Consider the following 23,203-nt stretch of genomic DNA (forward strand, 5'->3'; position numbering starts at 1 on the left):
GGTGGAAGGCAGGGCCAGGGTCATGCAAAGCTCAGGCCACACATCCTCCAGAAGGCTCGGCAAAGTGTGAAGGTTCAAGGAAAAATATCATCTTTACAAAAACTCAACGAGGCTGTATTATTCTGGATTAGGAAAAAATACTCGTGTTCATCACTAAGATGAACCATTGGACCTTTAAAGATATTTAGGGTACACAGCAGGCCACTTGGATGTAAACTTCAGGTCTGGGGATGGCGGAAGGGGTCGCGGGAGCAAAGAAACGGCAGTGGTGGGGCCTAACAAAATTAGAGGCTAGGGTTAAAACTAAGATTTTCTAACTCCACGTGAGTATTTCCCCCCATGATATCAGGTCTGTGGGTAAGATGGGGCTCTACTTTATAAAAATGACTCGATAAAGCTCAATATAAACATGGCAAATGTATTAGAGATAGACTACGCTGAACTTCATTATTTTCAAGAAGAAATCATTTCAAAGCAACTCTGTAGAACGTTTCCTTGTAAATTCCCTGTTCTCTGTATTATAAAGGTCATTTGTAAGTCCCAGTCATCACTAAAATAATGTAAGAAAAAGACCTCTCTGAATGAAACCTTCTAACATTTGGCTTTACTACGTTTCGGCTGAAAGCTTCCAGAAACCAATTAAAAGGAAATGCAAAGAGGCATCCTGTTTTTTTGAAGATACACGGGCCTTCCGTATTCCATCAGCAAACAGAGGTCACCATCACTATGAAATATGTGTATCAGATGCTCACCAAAAATGATTTACAGGACCTCTGCTATATAGTGGGAGTATAATGGAACATCTCAAAGTTCTTTTTGCCCTTTGGGATAAAACGTGAATCTGCTCACTACTCGGGCCTACAGAAATTTATTAAAATCGAGAAAAGAAAGACTTACTTTTCTCGATCTTCATAGACACAAGTAGCAATGAGTCTTTCAAAATTCTCAAAAGTATTTTTCTTGAGTTGTTCGTGGGCCTGCGCCATTAGGATGTTCATATCGGGACACGTGTCCTCGGGCACCCCGTAGTGACGTGCAAGGGTTATAAATTCATGTTCTAGGAGTCTCCCAACGGTTAGAGTCATCATTATGTCTCTGTAAAGAAAATGAGAAAACGCTCATGAAGTTGCATCTAAGAACAATATTTTGCTTTCTCTCAAGAATATCCAAACTCCACCGTATAAAATTTTTATCAACCGCACAGAGGACAGGTGACTATTTTTCTTTAATTTAATTTCCATTTCAATTCTGAGCAGCAGGAAGGCACCAGTGCTGGGATGGACGCACTACAGCTTCTAAATGAAATGGCATTTTCCCCAAACTCAAACTCCTACCAGAGAAGTGCCTGCAACCAGAAAGTGAATCTCTCAAAGTCCTTGGTTAAAGAATAAAGAATAAAAAATAAAAAACAAACAAAAAACACCTGCCACTAGATACAGGATTTTGTTCAATGCCTATTAACCTTACTTTACACAAAATAGTAACAGACTTGGGGTTCTGGTTTCCCAGGCATAAAATGTATAAATCAGTACATTAGAAAGGTCTTTTCGAGTTGGAGAAAGCAATTATAAACATCTCCGCAGAAAAACTCAGACCGACACGCCCTGCCAGTGAGAAAAAAGCGAGAGGAAAAGAGTAAAAAATGAAGAACGATGTAAAGGTACAGCTGTCTTAGGCTTTTGAAGACAATGGCATTGAGATTTTGTGGCAGAGCTAAAAAACAACAACGACAACAACAAATGACAGCAACAACAACATATTAACGATGAGGACTCAGAGCCTAACAAACTGGCAGGGTTGTCCTCAGTATATTCTCTATATCACAGCTATAAACCACGCAGCACGTGTAAGAAAGAAGTACATCAAAATAGTTAAAATGCCAACCGTTACAGTGGTTACATGAATAAGCTTCCATTATCTAGAAAATCTACTTACCGCGAATAATTCAGTTCCCAAGAATCCCAAATAAGCAAGGGAATACAAGATTGTATTTGCTCTGCGGCTCACAGACTGGTCTTTCAGAATAACGGCTTTTAGTTCTCTTACGCATTTCTTGGCATTCTCAAGATCATCGAAGATCTCTGGGCCTCTCCTAGTCTCTCAACACCACAGACTGGGAGGGCCGCTTGAACGAACTGAGTAATAATATAACCCTTGCCATCCATCGAGTACTAGCTATGGGCCAGGTCCTGCGTTGCCAGAAACTTCTGGCATGGATCATTTCATCTGGCTCAGAAGATAGGGGCTATTACTATCCCCATTTTACAGAGGAGAACACTGAGGCACCGAATACGTCCCATGTCACGCAAGCCAGAATGAGAACAGTTGCAGTCTGGCTCCAAAGCCCACGCCCTTGCATGTTGTTCTATCCCTCTTCTGTTGGGACACAGAAGACAGAATGACTGGATGGAGTTGGGGCTCAGCCAGGGAAAGTTTCCTAAAGGCTGTGGGTATTAAGCTGACCGTTTACAGACCTCTACTCCCTTTACCGTCCATGACCTCTGCTTCGAGGGCTATCACTTGATCAGCATAAATAAGTCAGAGAAAGTGATTTCAGAAACCCGGAGTCACCAACCGTCTCTGACAAAGGGCTAAGTGACCATGGAGAAATCTCTCCGAGGAAAGCCCACAGCTCATTTAGAACACCGGTCACGGAATACTCAGTCATGACACGGGCGGAAAATGGAATGCTATGCAGCCATAAAAAGCAGGTTGTTGGGGTGCCTGGGTGGCTCAGTCGGTTAAGTGTCCGACTCTTGATTTCCCTCAGGTCATCATCTCACGGTTCATGAGTTCGAGCCCTGCCATCGGGCTGCACGCCGATAGCGCGGAGCCTGCTTCGGATTCTTTCTCCCGCTCTCTCTGCCCCTCCCCCACTTGCTCTGTCTCCCTCTCTCAAAAATAAACTTGAAAAAAATTTTTTACAGTAGGTTGCTGATTGGCATCTGCTTGTACGAAAGATGTCCATGCTGCATTGATAAATGCACGATCCCAGTGAAAGTGAAGATTCCAGTACCTATAGATTCGCAGGGGAAACAGGCGATGGGGATCAAGGAGTGCACTTGTCGTGACGAACACGGAGTATCGCATCGAAGTGCCAAATCGCTGAACCTGACATGACACTGTATGTTAACTGGAATTTCAATTAAAACTTTAAAAAATGAAGGGTACAGGCCAAAGCATCTATAATGTTGTCCCTGATCGCTGAGATTTCTTTATATACATTACATATATGTATCTATATATATGTATTTATACATATAATCTATATCTTTATATATATAACTTATGTATATATATATATATAACATACCTTTATATATAATTTCTGCTTTCTCTGAACTTTTGTAAGTATCAAATATTGCTTTCATCATCATAAAAAAAAAAAAAACCCAAAAAAACAAAAAACACCTGAAAGGTTTTTTTTTCCTTTTGGAGGCGGAAACAGCGTGAAGGAGGACAAGTGGCAAACTCCCCAGGACGAGGGAAAAGAACGGGTGCGGCGGTAACCAGAAACTTGCCGCGCACCTTTAACTAAACTTGTTCTAGCACCACCAGGTCATAAAAGTTTATTTTCCTTTTCGTTGGATAAACTGCAGTTGTCCTGGCCTCAACGCGGTTAAAATTTATATCTGCTGGACTTCCGCGTGCTCGGGTTTTAAACAGCTTGGTACCCCGCCGCTCCCCGTGCCTTTAGGTGAGGGTTTCAGACGAGCTGCCCCAGACTTGAAACCGCCCCCAGGCATGGGGGGACACAGCGGGGTCCCCGGAGTGGAGGCCGGTGTGGCCGGTGTGCCCGTGGGGCAGGTCCCAGGACTGCTGCCCCTTTGCCCCCATTTGCCATGTGCCCCTTTTCTTTTGGGCTCCCCCCCAACCCGGTCAAACTTGACTTGGCTCCACCAAGAACGAAGGATCTTCTCAAGAGTGGCACCCTCCGTCTTTGTATCGTGGTAAAGCACACGGAACAGAAAACGTACCAGGGGTGCGCATCCCCAACGTTGGGCTGCCGCCGCTTCTGTCTGTCCCCAGACCTTTTCATCACCTTGAAGAAGCACTCCCTCTGCTCCCCCCTTCCTTCCTCCCCGCCCTCTTCTGCACCGGGGCAGCCACAAATCTCTTTTCCACCTCTGTAGATTTGCCGATGCTGGATATTTCATATGAGTGGAATCCCAGAGTCTCGTCCTTTGTGTCTGGCTTTTCCTGCCCAGCGTGATGTTTTCATGTTCACACCTTTTTAGGCCTGAGTAATAGTCCATTGTGTGAACTACCACGTTTTGTTTATCCATTCACGCATCGACAGACATCTGGGTCGTTTCCACCTTTGGGCTACTGTGAATAGTGCTGCTGTGAACATTGGTGTGCCAGTTTTTGTTTGAATGCCTGTCTTGAATTTGGGGGGGGTACAAATGCAGGAGTAAAACCGCTGGGTCGCTTAGGAATTCTATATTTAACCGACTGAGGGAGAGGACCAAACTGTTTTCTGCATATTCTATTTTTTGCTGGCAGGAGCCATGAAAACAGAGGTCCGACTCCCATGAAACACAGCCCTTCCTCACTTAAACCTTCCGAGTGAACCTGAAATGTGATTTGAGAGCAAAGTCTGAACTTGGTGCTTCCTGCACCTTCATTTAAGGGAAATAAAAGTGCATTCTCAAAAGAAGCTTTCGTTGTTTTCATCTGGTGTTCTGTGATGACCATTGCTAATCTTAAAAACTCAAAAACGGCGGGGCATGTGGGGGGCTCAGTTGGTTAAGCGTTCAACTTCAGCTCAGGTCATGACCTCACGGTTCATGAGTTCGAGCCCCAGGTCCAGCTGGCTGCTTTCAGCTCGGAGCCTGGAGCCTGCTTCAGATACTGTGTCTTTGTCTCTCTGCCCATCCCCTGCTCCCATTCCTGTTCTCTCTCTCTCTCTATCCCTGAAACATAAACATTAAAAAAAAAAACACTCAAAATGTCAACCACCTTTGCCTTTACTCAACATTGTACTGTGTTCCTGGCGTTAATATCGTATACGGATCATCTCAGTATTAGTTAATCTTATAAGGGATGCTGCCATGATTCTCTCTCAGTTTTTGTAATTAAAGTCATAAGAGTCAAAAAAAATGATGCCAAACTGCTCTAGGGCACTGAAGTAACTATGCGCAATCCTGAAACATGAAATGCTAAGCAGTTTTACAAGACATAATTCCATGAAAGGCGCCCACTCAAGCAACAATGAATCAAAACTCCACTTTAAAGCTCTGAATCTCAGGGCATTTTCTTACACGTTGAATCGGTGAAGCGTAAGCAATAATTTCCAGGCCAACTAAAAAAATCAGTTTCAACATAAACAAGGGCTCAGGAGTCCAAGCTTTGGGCCCGAAGGCCTAGAAGAAAAGCAGGTTGAGCCTAAATTAAACACAGCAGCAATTCTGATGACAATTGGTTGGCACTCTTGATCATTTCCTTCAATTTGATATTCAACAAATAAAATGTTCCACTTTCTCTAATCAGAAGCCAGGCACACCTGCTCACATCCTACACTCCCTCAGGCCTTCTCTTCTACTTGTGGGCCTAAGCTGCCCACGTGGAGCAGAAAACCCTGCCTTCCCATCACTGACACCCCAGTCTGCCATACTGTTGAACTTGTGTGTTTCCAGACAGTGAGTGCAGGGCGGTAGAGACAGCTGGTAGAGTATATGTCAGAGGAAGGAGAGACGGAAAGATGCATCAAAGTGGGGCCAGTACAAACGTGTGACCAAAAAGGATTTTGCTGCCGGCTTAACCATAGCAACCATAGCTCAAGACCATTCATGAAACTCTTCAATGTCACTGGAGGACAAGGTCATTACACGTGGCTACGTCGTCTGGGCACCGCCTACCTCCCGGGAGTACATTTACAGACTCCTGGTATAAATGGTGTCCCCTGGAGTTGTACGACATGGTAGTCTTGCCAGAAGCCAAAGAACTCCAGAGAAAAGGGAAACACAAGGTCAACTCCAGAGTAAGAATATCATCCACCCCGGCCTGGGTCACAAGCCTCCCTGCAATCGGGAGACGGGTGTGGTTTAGTGGGAAAAATATGAGCTTTTGGATTACACAGACCTGGATTAAAATTCCAGCCCCGCCAATTCACTGACAACTGGGAACTTTGGTAAGTTACTTCTCCGAAGCTCTGTTCCTTATCTGGGAAGCCGGGACGAGCCCGTTTGCTTTGTTGGTCATGTCATGCCTCTGTTCAAAACCCCCTGAGGGCTTGCCATCCCTCCTGAGGTAGAACCCAAAAGGCTCATGATGTGATATCTGACGTGATGTCCCCCTTTGCATCTCTTGGGCCTTGTCCCCTCTTTCCTCTGCACCTGCCATACTACACTCCTTGCTTTTCCTCAAACGAGGCAGTTACATACCAGCTTTAGAATCTCTGCACTGGCTGCTACCCTTACCCTAGAATGCTCCTCCCCAAGACAGTTACACAGTTTGGTCCTTCACCTCCCGTAGGGCATCTTCTGGAGTATCATCTTTGTGAGGCCTTCTCTGACCATTCTTTTTAAAAGTGTGACCCCTCTGGGGCACCTGGGTGGCTGAGTCAGTTAAGCATCCCACTCTTGATCTCAGCTCAGGTCACGATCTTGTGGTTTTGTGAGATCGAGCCCTTGTGTTGGGCTCTGGGCTAACAGCATGGAACCTGCTTGGGATTCTGTCTCCCCCTCTCTCTGCCCCTCCCTCTCTCCTTGTTACTTTCTCTCTCTCTCTGTCAAAATAAATAAGTAAACTTAAAAAAAAAGTGTAACCCCTACTCTAAAAGACTGGCATTCCCTGACTCCTCCTCTGATTTCTTCTCCTCAGTGGCATTCATCATACACCAGCCTGGTAGATCATTTGCTTTCTTATTCTGTATATCGTCTTTAGCCCCCCACTGGAACGTGAGTTCCACAAAGGACAGGGCTATTTGTCTATTTTGTTCACTGCTGAATCCCCAACACTTTAAGTAGATCCTGGCACACAGTAAGTAAGCACTGTATAATAAATAGTTGGCTGAATAAATGAAAACTGAGGGTTACATTAGCAAGGTATAAAAAGCATTTAGCATAGTGCCGGGAACTATAAATGCTCAATAAATGCTAACGGTTTGTATTACTCTCATCATCCCACAATAGAGATCTCTTCATGTTGTATCAAACTGAAAGAGGGGTGCCTGGATGGCATAGTTGGTCAAGTGCCCGACTCTTGATCTCAGCTCAGGTCTTGATCTCAGGGTCACGAGTTCAAGCCCCATGCCAGGCTGAAGCCTACTTACAAATTTGTTTTAAATAATGAAAAAAAAATGATTAAACTGAAAGAGTTACTTCTCATAAGCAAGCTTATCTTGGAAAAATGTGAAACGTTTCCGACGATCGAAATCACATAATTTACCTGCGGAATGTAAAAGGAACATGGCACATTTGTTTTAAGTAGTCATATTCAGGATTAAGTCTGAAGTGGTGAAGTAATAAACTCCAGGTGCACCTTTCTTTATATAACAGATATATCTGAGAAGCTGCACAAATGCTTAATCCTCAGAAATCAAATTAGGTGCCCCTTTCCATTCTCTGTTGCATATACGTCTGCTTTATCCTCCTTTTGGTCATTTTTCATTGGCAGTGGCACCTAATACCTCAAGCTTTAAATTCCCACGGGGCGCCTGGGTGGCGCAGTCGGTTAAGCGTCCGACTTCAGCCAGGTCACGATCTCGTGGTCCGTGAGTTCGAGCCCCGCGTCAGGCTCTGGGCTGATGGCTCAGAGCCTGGAGCCTGTTTCCGATTCTGTGTCTCCCTCTCTCTCTGCCCCTCCCCCGTTCATGCTCTGTCTCTCTCTGTCCCAAAAATAAAATAAACGTTGAAAAAAAAAATTTTAAATTCCCCTGATTCGTGTGAGGTTCTTCATGACAAGCAAGCACGCTAGACTCGGAAATAAGTCCTCTGGAAGCTAAAGAATCTCTTGACAGTGTCATAATTACTGCCAAATAGATCTGTGCTATAAACTGATTTTTTTGAAATGTTTTCTCCAAGAGAAGGACATCTGCACTGAAAATCACTGACCCTGTTTTCTTATTCCAAATGTAAGCAGGCTTCTAGTTTTCTCTCCATTGCGGCTCTAATCTTCGTTTCACATCACATACTATGGCTTTTCCTGTTTTGACAGGTAGTGGAATGTACATGGTAATTTTGATTTATTTAGTTTGAAATCCAGGATGTCTTGGTGCACTCGACTCTGGGGCTGCTTAAGTGTAGCAAAAAAAAAAAAAAAAAACCCAAAACACACACACACACACACACACACACACACACGAGATATTCTCATGTAGTTAAGAGCAATTGCTGTATATTATTAACACTATTCCTCAGAGAGGTACGATTTTAGAAACCCTTTAAAACCACTCCTCTATAATTCTTCTACGATTTGGTACAATTCCATTTAATTAACATTCAAGGGGGCTAGGACAACAGTGTTTTTGCTTTCTTGTTTTTTAAATTATGTCAAGATTTTTTGGTAGCAGCAAATGAAAGTGTAGATGATGGCGTTTCACTTGCAATGGTGGGCAGGGAAGGAAGGAATATTCATTTCATTTACAAGCATACTTGTATGAGCACACTCATTTTCTAGCACCTTCCTTTTGGGTAACACCCATCCTGTGTTCGAGGTTTGTGTCCAAGCAAACTTTGCTTGTTTGGCTTTTTGTTTTTAACTCTCCCTGGCTGCCAGACGGTTTAGAGGCCATGCTGGGCCCTGTGACAGTCAGGGGACCTTACGTGGAGGGACACCCCATAAAAGCCCACAGGTATATACTGAACAAACCATCGGCTAAACAAGACTAGGTCTGTGCCCTCCAGGTGTTTACAATCAATTTAGCAAGTCAAGTCTTACTAATATCAAAACGCATCAAGTAAGATATAATCAGTCCTAATTCTTCCTCAACACACACTCTAAAATATAGACTTACTGGCTTCACTCCATTATAAAAGGAACACGTTTCTAAATATAGAGAATTTGGTTAATAATAAAAGCAAGGAAAAAGAAGCCATACACATTCCCACTGCCCAAATATAACCAAGTAATTAAATATTTTAGTATCCTTCTTTGTAGTCTTTTTCTATGCATGGGTATTTAACAGTCTTTTCTTTTTCTTAATAGCTGCGAACGTTATTTTACGGCCTTTTTTTTTTTTTTTCATTTAACTAATACGGGTCATGTTACCACATATTCTTCTGGAACCAAAATGCTAAACCATGCTTCTATCACGGGGTATTTTGTGCGCTTTTCTCAAACTTTTACGCAAGTGATGTCCTGATGAACATCTTCAGGCATAAGCTATTTAAAATTATTTCCTTTGACTACAGAGAAAGGAAGAGACGGGCAGACTTAACAGTGTAGGGTGGAAAATGGGCCCAAGAGCAATACTGAAAGAAAGAAAGGAGCAGTGATCTTGTTTTGTGTTTGTTGGGTTTTTTTTGCTTGCTTACTCACAAAATAACTTTGAAAACCTATGTACTCTCCTCACACATTTCTGAGTCAACATCTAAAATGCTGTTTTTTTAAAAAAATTTAAATAAAATTAAATAATTTCCTCTGGATAGCGTCTCAGAAGGGCAATCAGGTGGGCAAAAGAAAAGGACTTTTTTGGGGCGCCTGGGTGGCTCAGTCGGTTAAGCGTCCGACTTCAGCTCAGGTCATGATCTCGCGGTCCGTGAGTTCGAGCCCCGCGTCGGGCTCTGGGCTGATGGCTCAGAGCCTGGAGCCTGCTTCCGATTCTGTGTCTCCTCTCTCTCTGCCCCTCCCCCGTTCATGCTCTGTCTCTCTCTGTCTCAAAAATAAATAAACGTTAAAAATTTAAAAAAAAAAAAAAAGGACTTTTTTTTTTTTTTTTAAGTAGCCTCCGTGCCCAACACAGAGCAGCCCTGACTTGAGCTCGTGACTGTGAGATGAGATCAAGAGTTCAGGGGCACCTGGGTGGCTCAGTCGGTTGAACGTCTGACTCTCGGTTTCGGCTGAGGTCATGATCTCGCAGTCTGTGGGTTCGAGCCCCGCAACAGGGGTCTGGGCTGGCGGCATGGAGCCCGGTTGGGATTGTCTCCCCCCCCCCCCCTCTCTCTCTCTGCCCCTCCCCTGCTTGCTCTCTCTCTCAAAAATAAATAAATCAGCATTAAAAAAATAAAAGTTGGTGAATAGATATTGTCATTTTTAAAAATGTCTCCTAATTCCATAGGTAAAAACAAGTTCTCATTTTAATCAATAATGATTTGATTGCTAATAAAGTTGAACACCTCTTATTTGCTAGGAAACTGTATTTCTTCTATTGCGTGCTGTCTGAATATGTCCTTACTATGGATTCATTCATTCATTTGACAAACACTAATTGAGCACGTACTTACTCCATGTCGGACAACATCAATTGATGGAGAGCAGGAGAGGAATGGACTAGATTTGATCCCCAGCCCTCAGTGACTGCACCCTTGAGTTCATCACAGACCAGAAGGAAAACCGGGTCAGCAAAGTTAAAAAAAAAAAAAGGGGGGGGGCGCAATAAATCTATGTCCAGAAGCTCAGAGAGAGTACCCCTCATCCAGTCTGGCATGTATATACGTGGAGGGGGAAATCCAGGAAGGCTTCATAGCAGAGGTGGTAACGGAGCAGGCCCTGAAGAGGAAAGACAACTTGCCAGTCACGGAAGTAGGCTGGAGGAAGGGGAGGCTGGAAGAATGGGAGAAGGAACCGTATCCTGAAACATCCGAGGAGAACAAGAGGGTGGTACATCTAAGGAGCTGTACGAAGTATTAACAGAGCTCACATTTACCAAGTGCTTAGTGCTAGTGTTCAGATATGTCCTGCTGAATTGTGTTGTCAGACTGGGTAAGGTGGGAAAGTATATATTCATGTTTACGCACAAAGGTGTTCATCAAGCCAACTGCTTCATAAGCAGGAACTCCTCTCTCCCACAGCAGCCCTGGAGGCAGGAGTTTTGATTATCCCCATTTTACAGACGAGGAACTGAGGCCCAGAGAGGGTCAGCAAAATGCCCAAGGGCACACAGCTAGTTAAAGTGGTGAAGCCAAGACCTGAACCCAGATGGCCAAGATTCTTCGGAGAGCTAGGACATACGGAAGCGAAACAAGAAGTTAAGAGAGGGGGCAGGTGGGGTCCAATCATGAGAGGCACACGAGGGGCCATGTTAGGGCCTCTGGGTTTTCTTCTGCAGGTGAAGGGAGTCTCCTGAGCGTTGAGCAAGAGGGAGGTACAAGAACAGATGTCAGAGCACTCAGAAAGCAACAGGAGGGCAGATACACCAGCGAGGGCTGCTGGGGCAGAGGGAACGCGGCAAGAGGGTAGAACCAAGGATGGGCCCCAGGTCTCTTGTTGAGTGTCTGGGAGACAAGGCCATCACAGAAGCTAGCTTTGGACAGCATGGGGCGGGGGACACCGTTTCCACCGAGATGGGAAAGGAAGAGTGCCGAGTTGTGCGTGCAGGGGCATGGGAAGGGTTTGTATCTCAAAAGAGGGACCTCTACGTTCTCTGTTAACCCGGGGACGAGGTTTTCTACTGTGAGTGGGAGGAAAGTGGTGAAGTTAAGAGCTTAAGAGTGAGAAAGCCTGACACGTCCATTGGGCGGAATGGAAAAGGGCATAACTAGGTCGTGACCTATCCTTAACGGCTCGTTGTACAGCTTGTCACCTGTGCCTTCGCTTTCTTGGTCCCTGTTGGTCCTTCCCCTTCGGCTTCGTGGACATGATCCTGTCTCTCCTAACTTAAAAGAGTAGCAACACTGAACCTTCGACTATTTGCCTAAGTGGCATCCATCAGCCTGGCAGAACAGTCTCCCACGCCAGTCTTGAGGCAACAAGGAGCCACAGCAGTGGCATTTGAGAGCGGTCTGGCCCTCCTTGGACAAAGTTCCCCTCCTGGGGTTCCTGGACAACTAAGTGGGAGGAGGGAGAGGAGAGGTCCCGGGAGGAATATAAACGGGAAAGAGGGAGGTGATCATATGCCCACCTTGGGCAGGTGGGACGTGTCATAATGGCTCCAAAGGCGATCAGGGAGTTTACAGCGATGGACAAGACTTCTCCTAGGACATTCCCCCCCCCCCCACCCTGGTCATCTTGTTTTGGGTTTTCAGTTGTTCATGTCTTGGTGCCATTAGCTTCTGCTGCTACTTGCCTTTTGCAATAAAGGCTATATTAGCTCTGCTCTTCAGTTCTGCAAATTTTTTTTTTGCTAAAAAGGAACACCAGGCAATATAGTTCTCTGGATTTTTTTTTTTCAATAATCGGTTTTAACATGATTAAAGGAACCCATCACGGTACAAATTCAAGAAGCTATACAATGAATTTCCACACTGCTCCAATCTCTGGGCCCACTCCCCAAAATTCCTTTCCCCCCTGCAGCTTTAATGATGATTTAATATACATACACACTGTGAAATGACTATTAGATTCTACTATCCTATCTTGATGAAGTCGAAATTGCTCTGAAATTAAAATCTACCTAAGTCTCAAAGTTAAGGATAAAATATATGATTTTCCTTTCGAGAGAGAACGTGAGGAATTCAGCCATTAGTTTCCCCCTCACTCATGCAGAGGAGTTTGGCTATTTTGTCTGGTATAAAAGGGATGTCATCATCCCTTTAAATTAAAATTTTTTTTCTAAGGTTATGTATGTTGAGAGAGAGAGAGAGGGAGGGGCAGAGAGGGAGAGGGAATCCCAATCAGGCTCCGTGCTGCAGGGCTCGAACTCACGAACCGGCAGATCATGACCTGAGCTGAGACCAAGAGTCGGACGCTTAACTGACCGAGCCACCCGGGCGCCCAATCCTTTAAAATTTTTGTAACAACATCATTCACAACATCGTTCAACCTCTTGAAATAATGTTTTACCTTGAAAGTGAGATGTATAATTGTGTGTGTTTGTGTGTATGTAACTTGTTTTCTAATTTTTTTTTTAAGTTTATTTATTTGAGAGAGAGAGAGAGAGAGAGAGAGAGAGAAAGGGGGGAGAGAATCTCAAGCAGTCTCTGCAGGTCAGTGCAGAGCCCAATGTGGGGCTCGAACTCACGAATTGTGAGATCATGACCTCAGCCAAAATCAAAAGCTGGGCACTTAACCAACTGAGCCACCCAGGTGCCCCCCCCACCCCGTTCCAACTTTTAAAGATCAGATGTCCTGTTTGAGTTCTGTGTTTTGATTTTGTCTTGATGTTCTAGAGTGATTTACTAAAGTAACATATTACTTGGAGTAACTTATCAAAGAAACAATACTTTGCTTTCTTGAAGATTTGAAAACATTTCCATGGTCTCCATGTACATCAAGCAACTTGTGCTCAATTTGTTTACTCTCAAAGCACTGAAGATTTATTCCAGGGTCTGTTCATTGTGTTACCTGAGGCCTGTATCTTTTTGGTTTTGAGGTCATTGGTTCTGCTGTTTGGATTTGCTTTGATGTCCCTTAGGAGATTCTTTCCTTATATATGACCTTTAAATTTTTGTCAAGGTGTATCCAGTGATCTCTTTTCATGTATTTTGCTTGAAACAGGATGAATTCTATTTACAGACACTTTTTTTTTTTTAGCTTAGAAAAGGATTTTTCTTAAACACTTATCTTCATGACTTTAGTTCCCTTTGCTTCGTGCCCTCTCTCCCTCCAATCCTGATCTCTTTTTCCATCTTTTTAATCCCTTTCTTACCTTGCACTGTTTGTGGGTGCTTCTAAAGACAATTCTCTGGTAGTTTACTATGGGGTTTTCTGCAATGTCCAGTCTCCTAGGAGTGCCTCCCGTTTAATTTTAATTCAGAAAAAAGATGGGTGGGGGCACCTGGGTGGGTCAGTCGGTTAGGCGTCCGGCTCTTGATCTCGGCTCAGGTCACGATCTCACGGTTCGTGAGTTCCAGTCCCACGTCAGGCTCTGTGCTGACAGTGCGGAGCCTGCTTGGGATTCTCTCCCCGTCTCTTTCTCCCCTCCCCCAGCTCATGAGCCCACGCACTCACTCGCTCTCTCTCTCAAAAATAAGGCTTAAAAAAATGTGTTTTGTACATTTTAATGCAACTCTTGCCCCATTTTGGTGTGTTTGCTTCCCAAAATGGCCTGTTCTTTTTTTTTTTTTTTTAACGTTTATTTATTTTTGAGACAGAGAGAGACAGAGCATGAATGGGGGAGGGTCAGAGAGAGGGAGACACAGAATCTGAAACAGGCTCCGGGCTCTGAGCTGTCGGCACAGAGCCCGATGCGGGGCTCGAACTCACGGACCGCGAGATCGTGACCTGAGCCGAAGTCGGCCGCTTAACCGACGGAGCCACCCAGGCGCCCCTAAAATGGCCTGTTCTCGCTGAGACCATCATACGTCTGGTTGTGACTATAACTATCTCTTAAAACAATGAAACAAAACCCAATTTCCTACAATAAAGCACTTTTGGAATCTGCATGGCTTCTCCTCCACTGCACAGCTCGGCTCCCCTCCGTTGAGGCAACCTTACAAACAGGTCTCTAGAGCGGTCTGGGTATTGCTGTGTGGTCGTGCTTCACCACGTTCTGTAGGCTCTGGCACGGACGGGGCGTGGGCAGATCTGGGGGCTGGAAGGAGTGAAGGAGAGGAGGGACCCAATCATGTCCGCCCTCCATAAATGGTGCCCAAGCGAACATAAAATGGAGGGAGGAGGGAGGGAAGGGGGGAGGGGAGATGGGGAGAGGCAGATAAGCTTCTGATGTGGAGACCAAGAAGCCAAATTTGGGTGGGGGGTTGGTCGGGGAAGAAGAGGCTAGGTGGCAGAATAAACGCTGGGAGTCTCGTGCCCATACCCCAACCACTGACAGAGGGACTCTAAAAACAGGCTCACCATGCTTGGTGTCCCCAGAGCTGTCCAGGTCACAGCTCTTACAGCGGCCCTTCTGTAGGACCACTCACTCACAGAGGAGCCTTGGGGAAGACTCTCTGGCTTATGCCCATTTGACAGACTGTCATTAAGGCAACTGGATCTCTTAGGCCAGGAAATAAATCCGACAAGAAAGAGTAAAACGATTTTCTTCCTGACCAGGATGGGAAGTTGGAAGATTTCTCACAGATTTCGGGGGCCTGTTTTTGGATTCGTTTCGGTCTTCTATGAAGAACTCTGAGCTTGGGAGAGGCGGCCCCGGCATGGCAAGGAAGTCACTTATCCGAATCAGAAGTCATGGACACAACCTACGCGACTGGTCTACCTACACTATGACAGTGGCTAGCACTTGTTTTTTTTTTTAATTTTAATGCTTTTATTTATTTCTGAGAGAGAGAAAGAGACAGAGCGCCAGGAGGGGAGGGGCAGAGACACAGGGAGACACAGAATCCAGAATCCGAAGCAGGCTCCAGGCTCTGAGCTGTCAGCACAGAGCCCGATGCGGGGCTTGAACCCACGAACCGTGAGATCGTGACCTGAGCCGAAGTCGGATGCTTAACTGACTGAGCCACTCAGGCGCCCCTAGAACTTTTAAACTGCAAAGTGTCAGTGGGAAATCATTTTTTTAAAGTTTATTTATTATTTATTTTCGGAGAGACACAGAGGCAGCATGAGCAGAAGAAGGGGGGGGGGGGGGAGAGAGGGAGACGGAGAATCCCAAGCAGGCTCCGCGCTGACAGGGCAGAGCCCGATGCGGGGCTCAAACTCATGAGCCCCAAGATCACGACCTGAGCCAAAATGAAGAGTCGGATGCTTAACCGACTGAGCCACCTAGGCGCCCCGGGAAATCATTTTTAATCTAGGTAATATAATGAGGACGTGTTCGTGGATTCTTGTTTTCAACACCCTTTGCTTCAATCGTGTAACGAGTCCTAGCGTGTAAATATACGTGATGTAAACATACATCAGGCCTAAATATAGCAGCCTTAAAAGTAATGCAAGAAATCCATATGCTGGTAAAGCGTGCGTGGCTCTAAATAAAAAGTAAAACAGATATGCTAATCTATTAGGAGTCGGACACTTCTGCTTATAAAAAAAAAAACAAAAGGACAACTGAGCAGGCCATCAGTTAAGATCCAACAAAACAGGGAAGCTGGTTGTCAGTCACGATCCCAACTACCCTGCTGCTTCAGGGGCCGTGGTCCCCTCTGGGCAGGAGGGAGCTGTCACTGTCAGGGTCTGCTGTGCCCTGGGCTGGTGTGCAGTGGGTACATCCTGAGCCAGGAGGAAGACAGGCCTCCGTGTCCCAGGGGGTGCCCACAGCGGTTCCCACCCCCTCTGCGGGATGCTGGATCACTACAATTCCTCACCCCCTCGTCCCATGTGAATTCCTGCACCTCGTCCCATGTGAATCTGTGGTTCCACCTTCCAGAGGGGCATGCCTTCCACACCCAGGACTTTGGGTTGCAAAATTTACTTGAATGATAAATGGCCAGGCAGGGCATATGGCATATGGGGACCCAAGTGTCATTCCCTTCCTGCTCTGTAGTATTCTCTCAATCTATAGCACAATTTTTACATCGTGATTCTCCACCCCCCCCCCCCCCCGCCAGGGGGACTAGAATTGAGCATTTCGTTACCGCTCTCATTTTTTCAACCAAAATTTGGACTCTAACTGAAGAAGAGAGCTTGGGTGGCACTAACATCGTCATTTGTTACCAACTAGATGGCCCCATAGCTGCCTTGCTTTTATTCATAGAACCTTCATTTAGAAAAGAGACCATTAGAACATTGAATTTTGGATGAAACAGGCGTTTCACTGTTAATGATTTACCCACTCCCACAAGAATATAATCATGGAAAAAGAAATAAAAGAAACGCAGTATAAATATATATGTATATATAAAACCTCAGAAACAGAGTTGGTCCTATCTGTTTTGGCACAACACTAGATGGTTTATTTATTCTAAAATGCCAAGAATTTTTTCTAGCATCCCATAAAACGCGAGGCTATAAGAATGGACATGCTTCCAAAATAGAAAGAGAAAAGCCTGAGAGTTATTAAGATTTTTAAATAGTGGAGCTGAGTTAATTTTAGAGAGTCCATATGGCATGGCAGAGAGTTTGTGTGTGGCAAAATGGTAGACAAGGCAGCAATTAAAACTCAAAGTCCTGGCTGAGCTTCTGAAAAAGGAGAGTGAATGTACCAGCTATGAAGGCAAAGAGGCAGCCGACAGCCAGAGGGGAAGGCGGGGTACAGGCTAATAGGGCGGCGCACAGGGGAGGTGGGAAATCAAATACTATTAACAGGTTAAGAGCCCAGATTTTACTGCTCATTTGGGCACAAGAGACAAGACCTCTGGCCAAGGAGGAGAACAATTTGGAACTCCTACACACAAGACCTATGCACAAAGCTAGACCCGCAAAGTGCTTCGATTGAAGTTGAAGGCTGAAGGGGCGCCTGGGTGGCGCAGTCGGTTAAGCGTCCGACTTCAGCCAGGTCACGATCTCGCGGTCCGTGAGTTCGAGCCCCGCGTCGGGCTCTGGGCTGATGGCTCGGAGCCTGGAGCCTGTTTCCGATTCTGTGTCTCCCTCTCTCTCTGCCCCTCCCTCGTTCATGCTCTGTCTCTCTCTGTCCCAAAAATAAATAAAAAACGTTGAAAAAAAAAAATTGAAGTTGAAGGCTGAAGAAACTCGACCCGTTGGCCAAAAGAGATCACAATGGACCTTTTCTCAGCTGCGTCTCCAAGCACCAAAAAAACAAAAGTTATCTTCCAGAACTCAAAGCCAATATTCCGCCAAATAAAAATTTGAAGTATAAATCTATTTTACCCACTTACTGTGGAAAGCTCCAAGGCAATAAATTGACATCGAAATTAAGATGAAATTAAGTCCAACTATATAGGCCAGCCCAGGGAGGCAAAATCAAAACTCTGAAAGTTCTAGTACTGGATGCTGAGATGAGTGGGTGAAAGTTTGAGGAACAGCAGGATCTGCATAAGCTCAGAGCGTCTCTCTCAAGGTATTTGCTCACTATATAAGGAAAGATAAGTAACTTTACAACAGAGAAATCTGGGGCGCCTGGGTGGCCAGTCTCAGTCGGTTGAGCATCCAACTTCGGCTCAGGTCACAATCTCGTGGTTTGTGAGTGCGAGCCCTGCGTCGGGCTCTGTGCTGATGGCTCAGAGCCTGGAGCCTGCTTCAGAATCTGTATCTCCCTCTCTCTATGCCCCTCCCCTGCTCACGCTATGTCGTTCTTTCTCTCAAAAATAAACATCAAAAAAAGTTTAAAAAAGACAGTTTTTAGGTCTGCTTTGTCTCTCTCTCTCAAAAAAAAAAAAAAACAAAAAACAATGGAGAAATTTGACTCTTAGAATTTCCATCTCTTTGCTTCCTTTATCCATCAGTCCTTACATATTGCCTGTTTTCGCCATTAGATAGTTAAAATATCATTTTAAATTCACAGTGTGAAAATTGCACATTACTGCCATACCTGAGTCTGGTTCTGATTCTTGCTCTGTCTCTTCAAACTGTGGTGTTTTTGTTGTTGTTGTTGTTGTTGTTGTTTTGCCTTTTAGGATGCCTGGTAATTTTCTGTTCAAAGCTGGACATGGTGGACTGTGTAAAAGGCACTCTGGTAAATAAGCCTTTAGCGAATGGTAAAGTGTGGGCAAAAGCGAGCGTTCTCTACCGCTGTGATTAGGTCTCAGCCTTTTAGTGTGCCCGTGTCCCTTGGCTGTGAACTTCACAAGCACCTTTCATTTTCTCCCCTTTTCTCCCTTTACGTGGGGCAGGATGGCCGAAGGGGGCTAGATTTGGGTATTTTCCTTCCCCGTGTGGAACACTCAGAGGGGCTGGAGTTGAGTCATTCCCTTGCCCCAGGTCAGTTAGGCTCTAATGAAACCCCAATAGGTTAGGCTCTGGTAAAAAATAGTTTCCCCTGAGGGAAGACCTTGTTAAGAAGAACAGAACATTCTAGCAGATTTAAAAATGGTTACTTTTCTGGGACACCTGGGTGGCTTAGTGGGTTGAGCACCTGACTTCGGCTTGGGTCATGATCTCACAATTCATGAGTTCCAGCTCCACATTGGGCTTGCTGCTGTGAGTGCAGGGCCCGCTAAGGATCCTCTGCCCCTCCCCCACTTGCACTCTCTTAAAAATAAATATTTTTTATTTTAAGTTTATTTTGAGAGAGAGAGAGCGCGAACGCGCAGCTGGGGAAGAGGCAGAGAAAGAGAGAATCCCAAGTAGGTTCCGCACCACCAATGCAGAGCCCGATGCGAGGTTCAAACTCACCAACTGTGAGATCATGACCTGAGCAGAAATAGGATGCTTAACTGATTGAGCCACCCAGGAGCCCCCCCCCCGCCCGAAATAAACATTTAAAAAGTAATAAAATACAAAATAATAGTGGTTACTTTTCCTCTCTTCCTGATACAAGCCAGAGGGGATTTTTCTTTGATATTCACTGTGAGAACCTGGTTGATATCCTGGAGCTAAAACTCACAAACGTTTGGGGCCCCGTTGATCACCAGCTTCCCTTGAAGTTTTCATCTCAGATTTGTCCACACTGAGCCTCCAGAGATTTGTCAATTGTAGATCGTATTTTTCAACCCTGCTACTAGTTACCCTGGACCTGTCTACTCTGGTAAGCCGTAATCCTCTCTATTTGCCTGTTTGTCTGTCTTTCCAATTTGGGGGGATGTGGTTTGCCCTGACACCTCTCTCTGGCGGATCTAAGAAGCGTTGCTGATTTTTCAGTGTGTTCAGCTTTTTACTTCCCAAATTGTTACTTATTTATTTACAAGTTTATTTATCTTGAGAGAGAGAGCAGGGAAGGGGCAGAGAGAGAGAGGGAGAGAGAAAATCCCAAGCAAGCCCCACGCTGTCAGCACAGAGCCCGACACAGGGCTCGAACTCACGAACCGTGAGATCATGACCTAAGCTGAGACCAAGAGTTGGATGCTTAACTGACTGAGCCACCCAGGCGCCCCCCCCCCCAAATTGTTTTTTTGAAAGTGGTTGTTTCACTTTCTGTTTTTACCAAGAGTCTTTGAGAGTTCCAGTTCCTCCACATGCTTACCACACTTGCTATGTTTAATTTACCACGTGCTTACCACACTTGCTTGCCTGTTTAATTTCAGCCATTCTAACAGATGTGTATTAGGATCTTCTCGTAGTTTTGATTTGAATTTTCCTAATGATTACTGACGTTAAACTTATTTTCATGAGCTTCGTTGCCATCCGTATATCTTCTTTGATAAGCTGTTCAAGGCTTTTCCCCATTTTTTGAGGTTGTTTATTTGTTTCTGGGTTTTGAGAGTTCTTTATATATTCTGGATACAAGTCTCTTATGAGATATATGATTACCACATATTTTCTCTTTGTCTCTGGCTTGTGATTCTATTCCTTTAAAGATGTCTTTTTTTTTAATGTTTATTTACTTTTGAGAGAGCAGAGAGAGAGAGAGAGAGAGAGAGAAACCACAACTGGGAGAGGGACAGAGAGAAGGGAGGAGACACAGGCTCCAGGCTCTGAGCTGTCAGTGCACAATCTGATGCAGGGCTGGAACCCACGAACCATGAGATCATGACCTGAGCCAAAGTCAGATGCTTAACCGACTGAGCCACCCAGGTGCCTGTAAAGGTGTCTTTTAAAGAGCAAAAGTTTTGGGGCACCTGGGTGGCTCAGTCGGTTGAGAGTCTGACTCTTGATTGCGGCTCAGGTCATGATCCCAGGGTAGTAGGATCAAGCCCTGTGTCAGGCTATGCATTGAGAGTGGAGCCGGCTTGAGATTCTCATTCTCTCTCTCTCTCTCTCTCTCTCTCTCCCCCTCTCCCCCTCTCCCCCCCCTCTCCCTCTCCCTCTGCCCCTCTCCTTCACTTGCTCTTTGTCAAAAAAAAAGAAGTTTTAAATTCTGATTAAGGCAAATGTATCGATTTTTGCTTTTATGGATCATGCTTTTGGTATTATATCTAAGAAACCTTTACCTAATCCAAGGTCACAAAGATTGTCTGTGTTTTCTTCCAGAAGCCTTATTGCTTTAGGTTTTACATTCAGGTCTGTAATCCACTTTGAGTCAATTTTTTGTTTGTGATATGAGGTATAGACTGAAGTTGTATTTGTTTATTTGCATGTAGATATGTAATTTTTCAGCACCATTTGTTGAAAAAAAACTATCCTTTTTCCACCGAATTGCCTTTGAACTGTTGTTGAAAGTCAGTTGTCGATATATAAATGGGCCCATTTCTGGACCTTATTCTGATTCTTATTCATCTGTCCTGTCGCTGATACCACACTTTCTTTTTTTTATTATTATGTTTTATTTGCTTTTCATAGCAAAGCCGTTTTGGTATCTTCCATCGTTCTACTAAGACATTTGAATATTGGTTCCTATACTTGAGTCCTGTTATACTTAAAAGTTGCCCCTTTCATAATGGGTCAAATGGAAGTGTTAGCCAGTCTTCACAAGAATCTTGATTTTATGACACACACACAGTACATTTTAGGTTCACGTTAAATAACCTTGTCATTCAAAGTTAATTTTTTCATTTTTTCGAAGATAATGGACTTTATTTTTTTAGAGCAGTTTTAGGATTACAGAAAATTTGAGGGCAAAGAAAAAAGTTCCCATAAAGCCCCTTCCACACACAATTTCTATTATTAACATCTTGCACTAGTATGGGACGTTTGTTACAACTGATAAACCAATATTGATGCATTATTTTTAACTAAAGTCCACAGTTTACATTAGGGGTCACCCACACTTTCTTGACTGTATCTTCATAATAAGTCTTGAAATAAGGCAGTGTGAGTCTTCCAACTTCTCTATTCTTTTTCAAAGTTATTTTGGTTATACTAGGTCTATTTCCTTTGGAATGTTGGAATCAGCCTGTCAAATTCTACAAAAATCCTATTGGGATTTTGATATTTCATTGAATCTGTAGATAAATTGTGGGCAGTATTGAACCTTCCATTCTTTATCCATTCTTCTGTTGGTGGACACTTGGGCTGCTTCCAGAGTTTGGCTATTATGAACAATGCTATCAACTTCTTTTTTATTATGTTAGTTAACTGTGGCCACTGTAATAAATTACCACAAAATAAGTGGCTTAAAACCAGAGAAATTTATTCTTTCACAGTTCTGGAGCCCAGAAGTCTCAAATCAGTATCACCAGGCTGAAATCAAGATGTCCGCAGGGTCGTGCTACCTCTGGAGGTTCTGTGGGGGAATGGGACCCTTGCTTCTCCCAGTGGCTGATGGCATTCCTTGGCTTGTGGCCACATTTCTCCAATCTCTGCCTCTGCCTTCACATCACCTCCTACTGTGTGTGTGTGTGTGTGTGTGTGTGTGTGTGTGTGTGTGTGTGAGAGAGAGAGAGAGAGAAATCTCTTTCTTGCTCTTTCTTATAAGGGTAAATGTGATGGCAGGGCCCATCTGGCTAATCTAGGGTTCAAGATCCATGAATTAATCACATCTGCAGAGACTCTTTTTCCAAATGAAGTAACGTTTACAAGTTCTAGAGGTTAGGACCTGATATGTTTGGGGGTCATTCCTCAGTCTTCTTATCACTTACAAACAGCTATTTTGCTATTATAAACAGCTGCAAGGAAACATCCTTGTACAGTTCTCAGACTGTGCTAGTTTCCCTAGAATAAGAACCTAAAAGTAGAATTGTTGGGCTATAGACTCTATCTTCAACTTCACTAAAGATTGTTAAATTATTCCTCAAATACATATTATTCCAATATGTATTTTTATACTTTGCCTTTTACTCTCTTGGGATTATTAAGTCTTACTGCTTTGTTCTTGATACCTTTTGGATGTGAGTTGGTTATGTGCATTGCAGACATATTCTCTATCTGGGTTTCTTTTAGCACTTTCTGTATGGTGTCTTTTGGAAGTTAAAAAAAATTATTTTTTAACGTGTATTTATTCTTGAGAGAGCAAGAGACAGCACACGAGTCGGGGAGTGGCAGAGAGAGAGGGAGACACAGAATCTGAAGCAGGCTCCAGGCCCGGAGCTGTCAGCACAGAGCCCGACGCGGGGCTTGAACCCAGAAATCATGAGATCATGACCTGAGTCGAATTCGGACACTTAACCGACTGAGCCACCCAGGCGCCCCTGAAATGACATTTCTAATTGTTGTTGCTGGTGTATATGAATGTTACTTCTGTATCTGATCACTTTTTGTCTTTTGAGCCTATAAATTCTCTTGGAATTTATTTTGGGCCATATCATATAAATTGCAAATAATGACAGACTGGCCACTTCCTTTTTAATCTGTATGTTTTTTTCCTTCTTTATTATATTGGCTGGGAGCTGCA

The 23,203-nt window shown here is 44.3% G+C and overlaps 1 protein-coding gene across 1 annotated transcript in view; it reads right to left on the bottom strand.

The window, feature by feature from the left end:
* Window positions 1–23,203, bottom strand: part of EFHC2 (EF-hand domain containing 2) — a 204,268-nt gene that overhangs the window by 31,786 nt on the left and 149,279 nt on the right. The window contains exon 12 of the mRNA XM_047076103.1: window positions 898–1,095. Within this exon, the coding sequence (XP_046932059.1) occupies window positions 898–1,095 (198 nt within the window). The remainder of the gene's footprint in view (window positions 1–897; window positions 1,096–23,203) is intronic.

Source organism: Lynx rufus, unplaced genomic scaffold (genome assembly GCF_022079265.1).
Source record: "Lynx rufus isolate CCGP_SWC_20201006 ecotype Redwood Valley unplaced genomic scaffold, mLynRuf1.p SCAF_14, whole genome shotgun sequence".
NCBI lineage: Eukaryota > Metazoa > Chordata > Mammalia > Carnivora > Felidae > Lynx > Lynx rufus.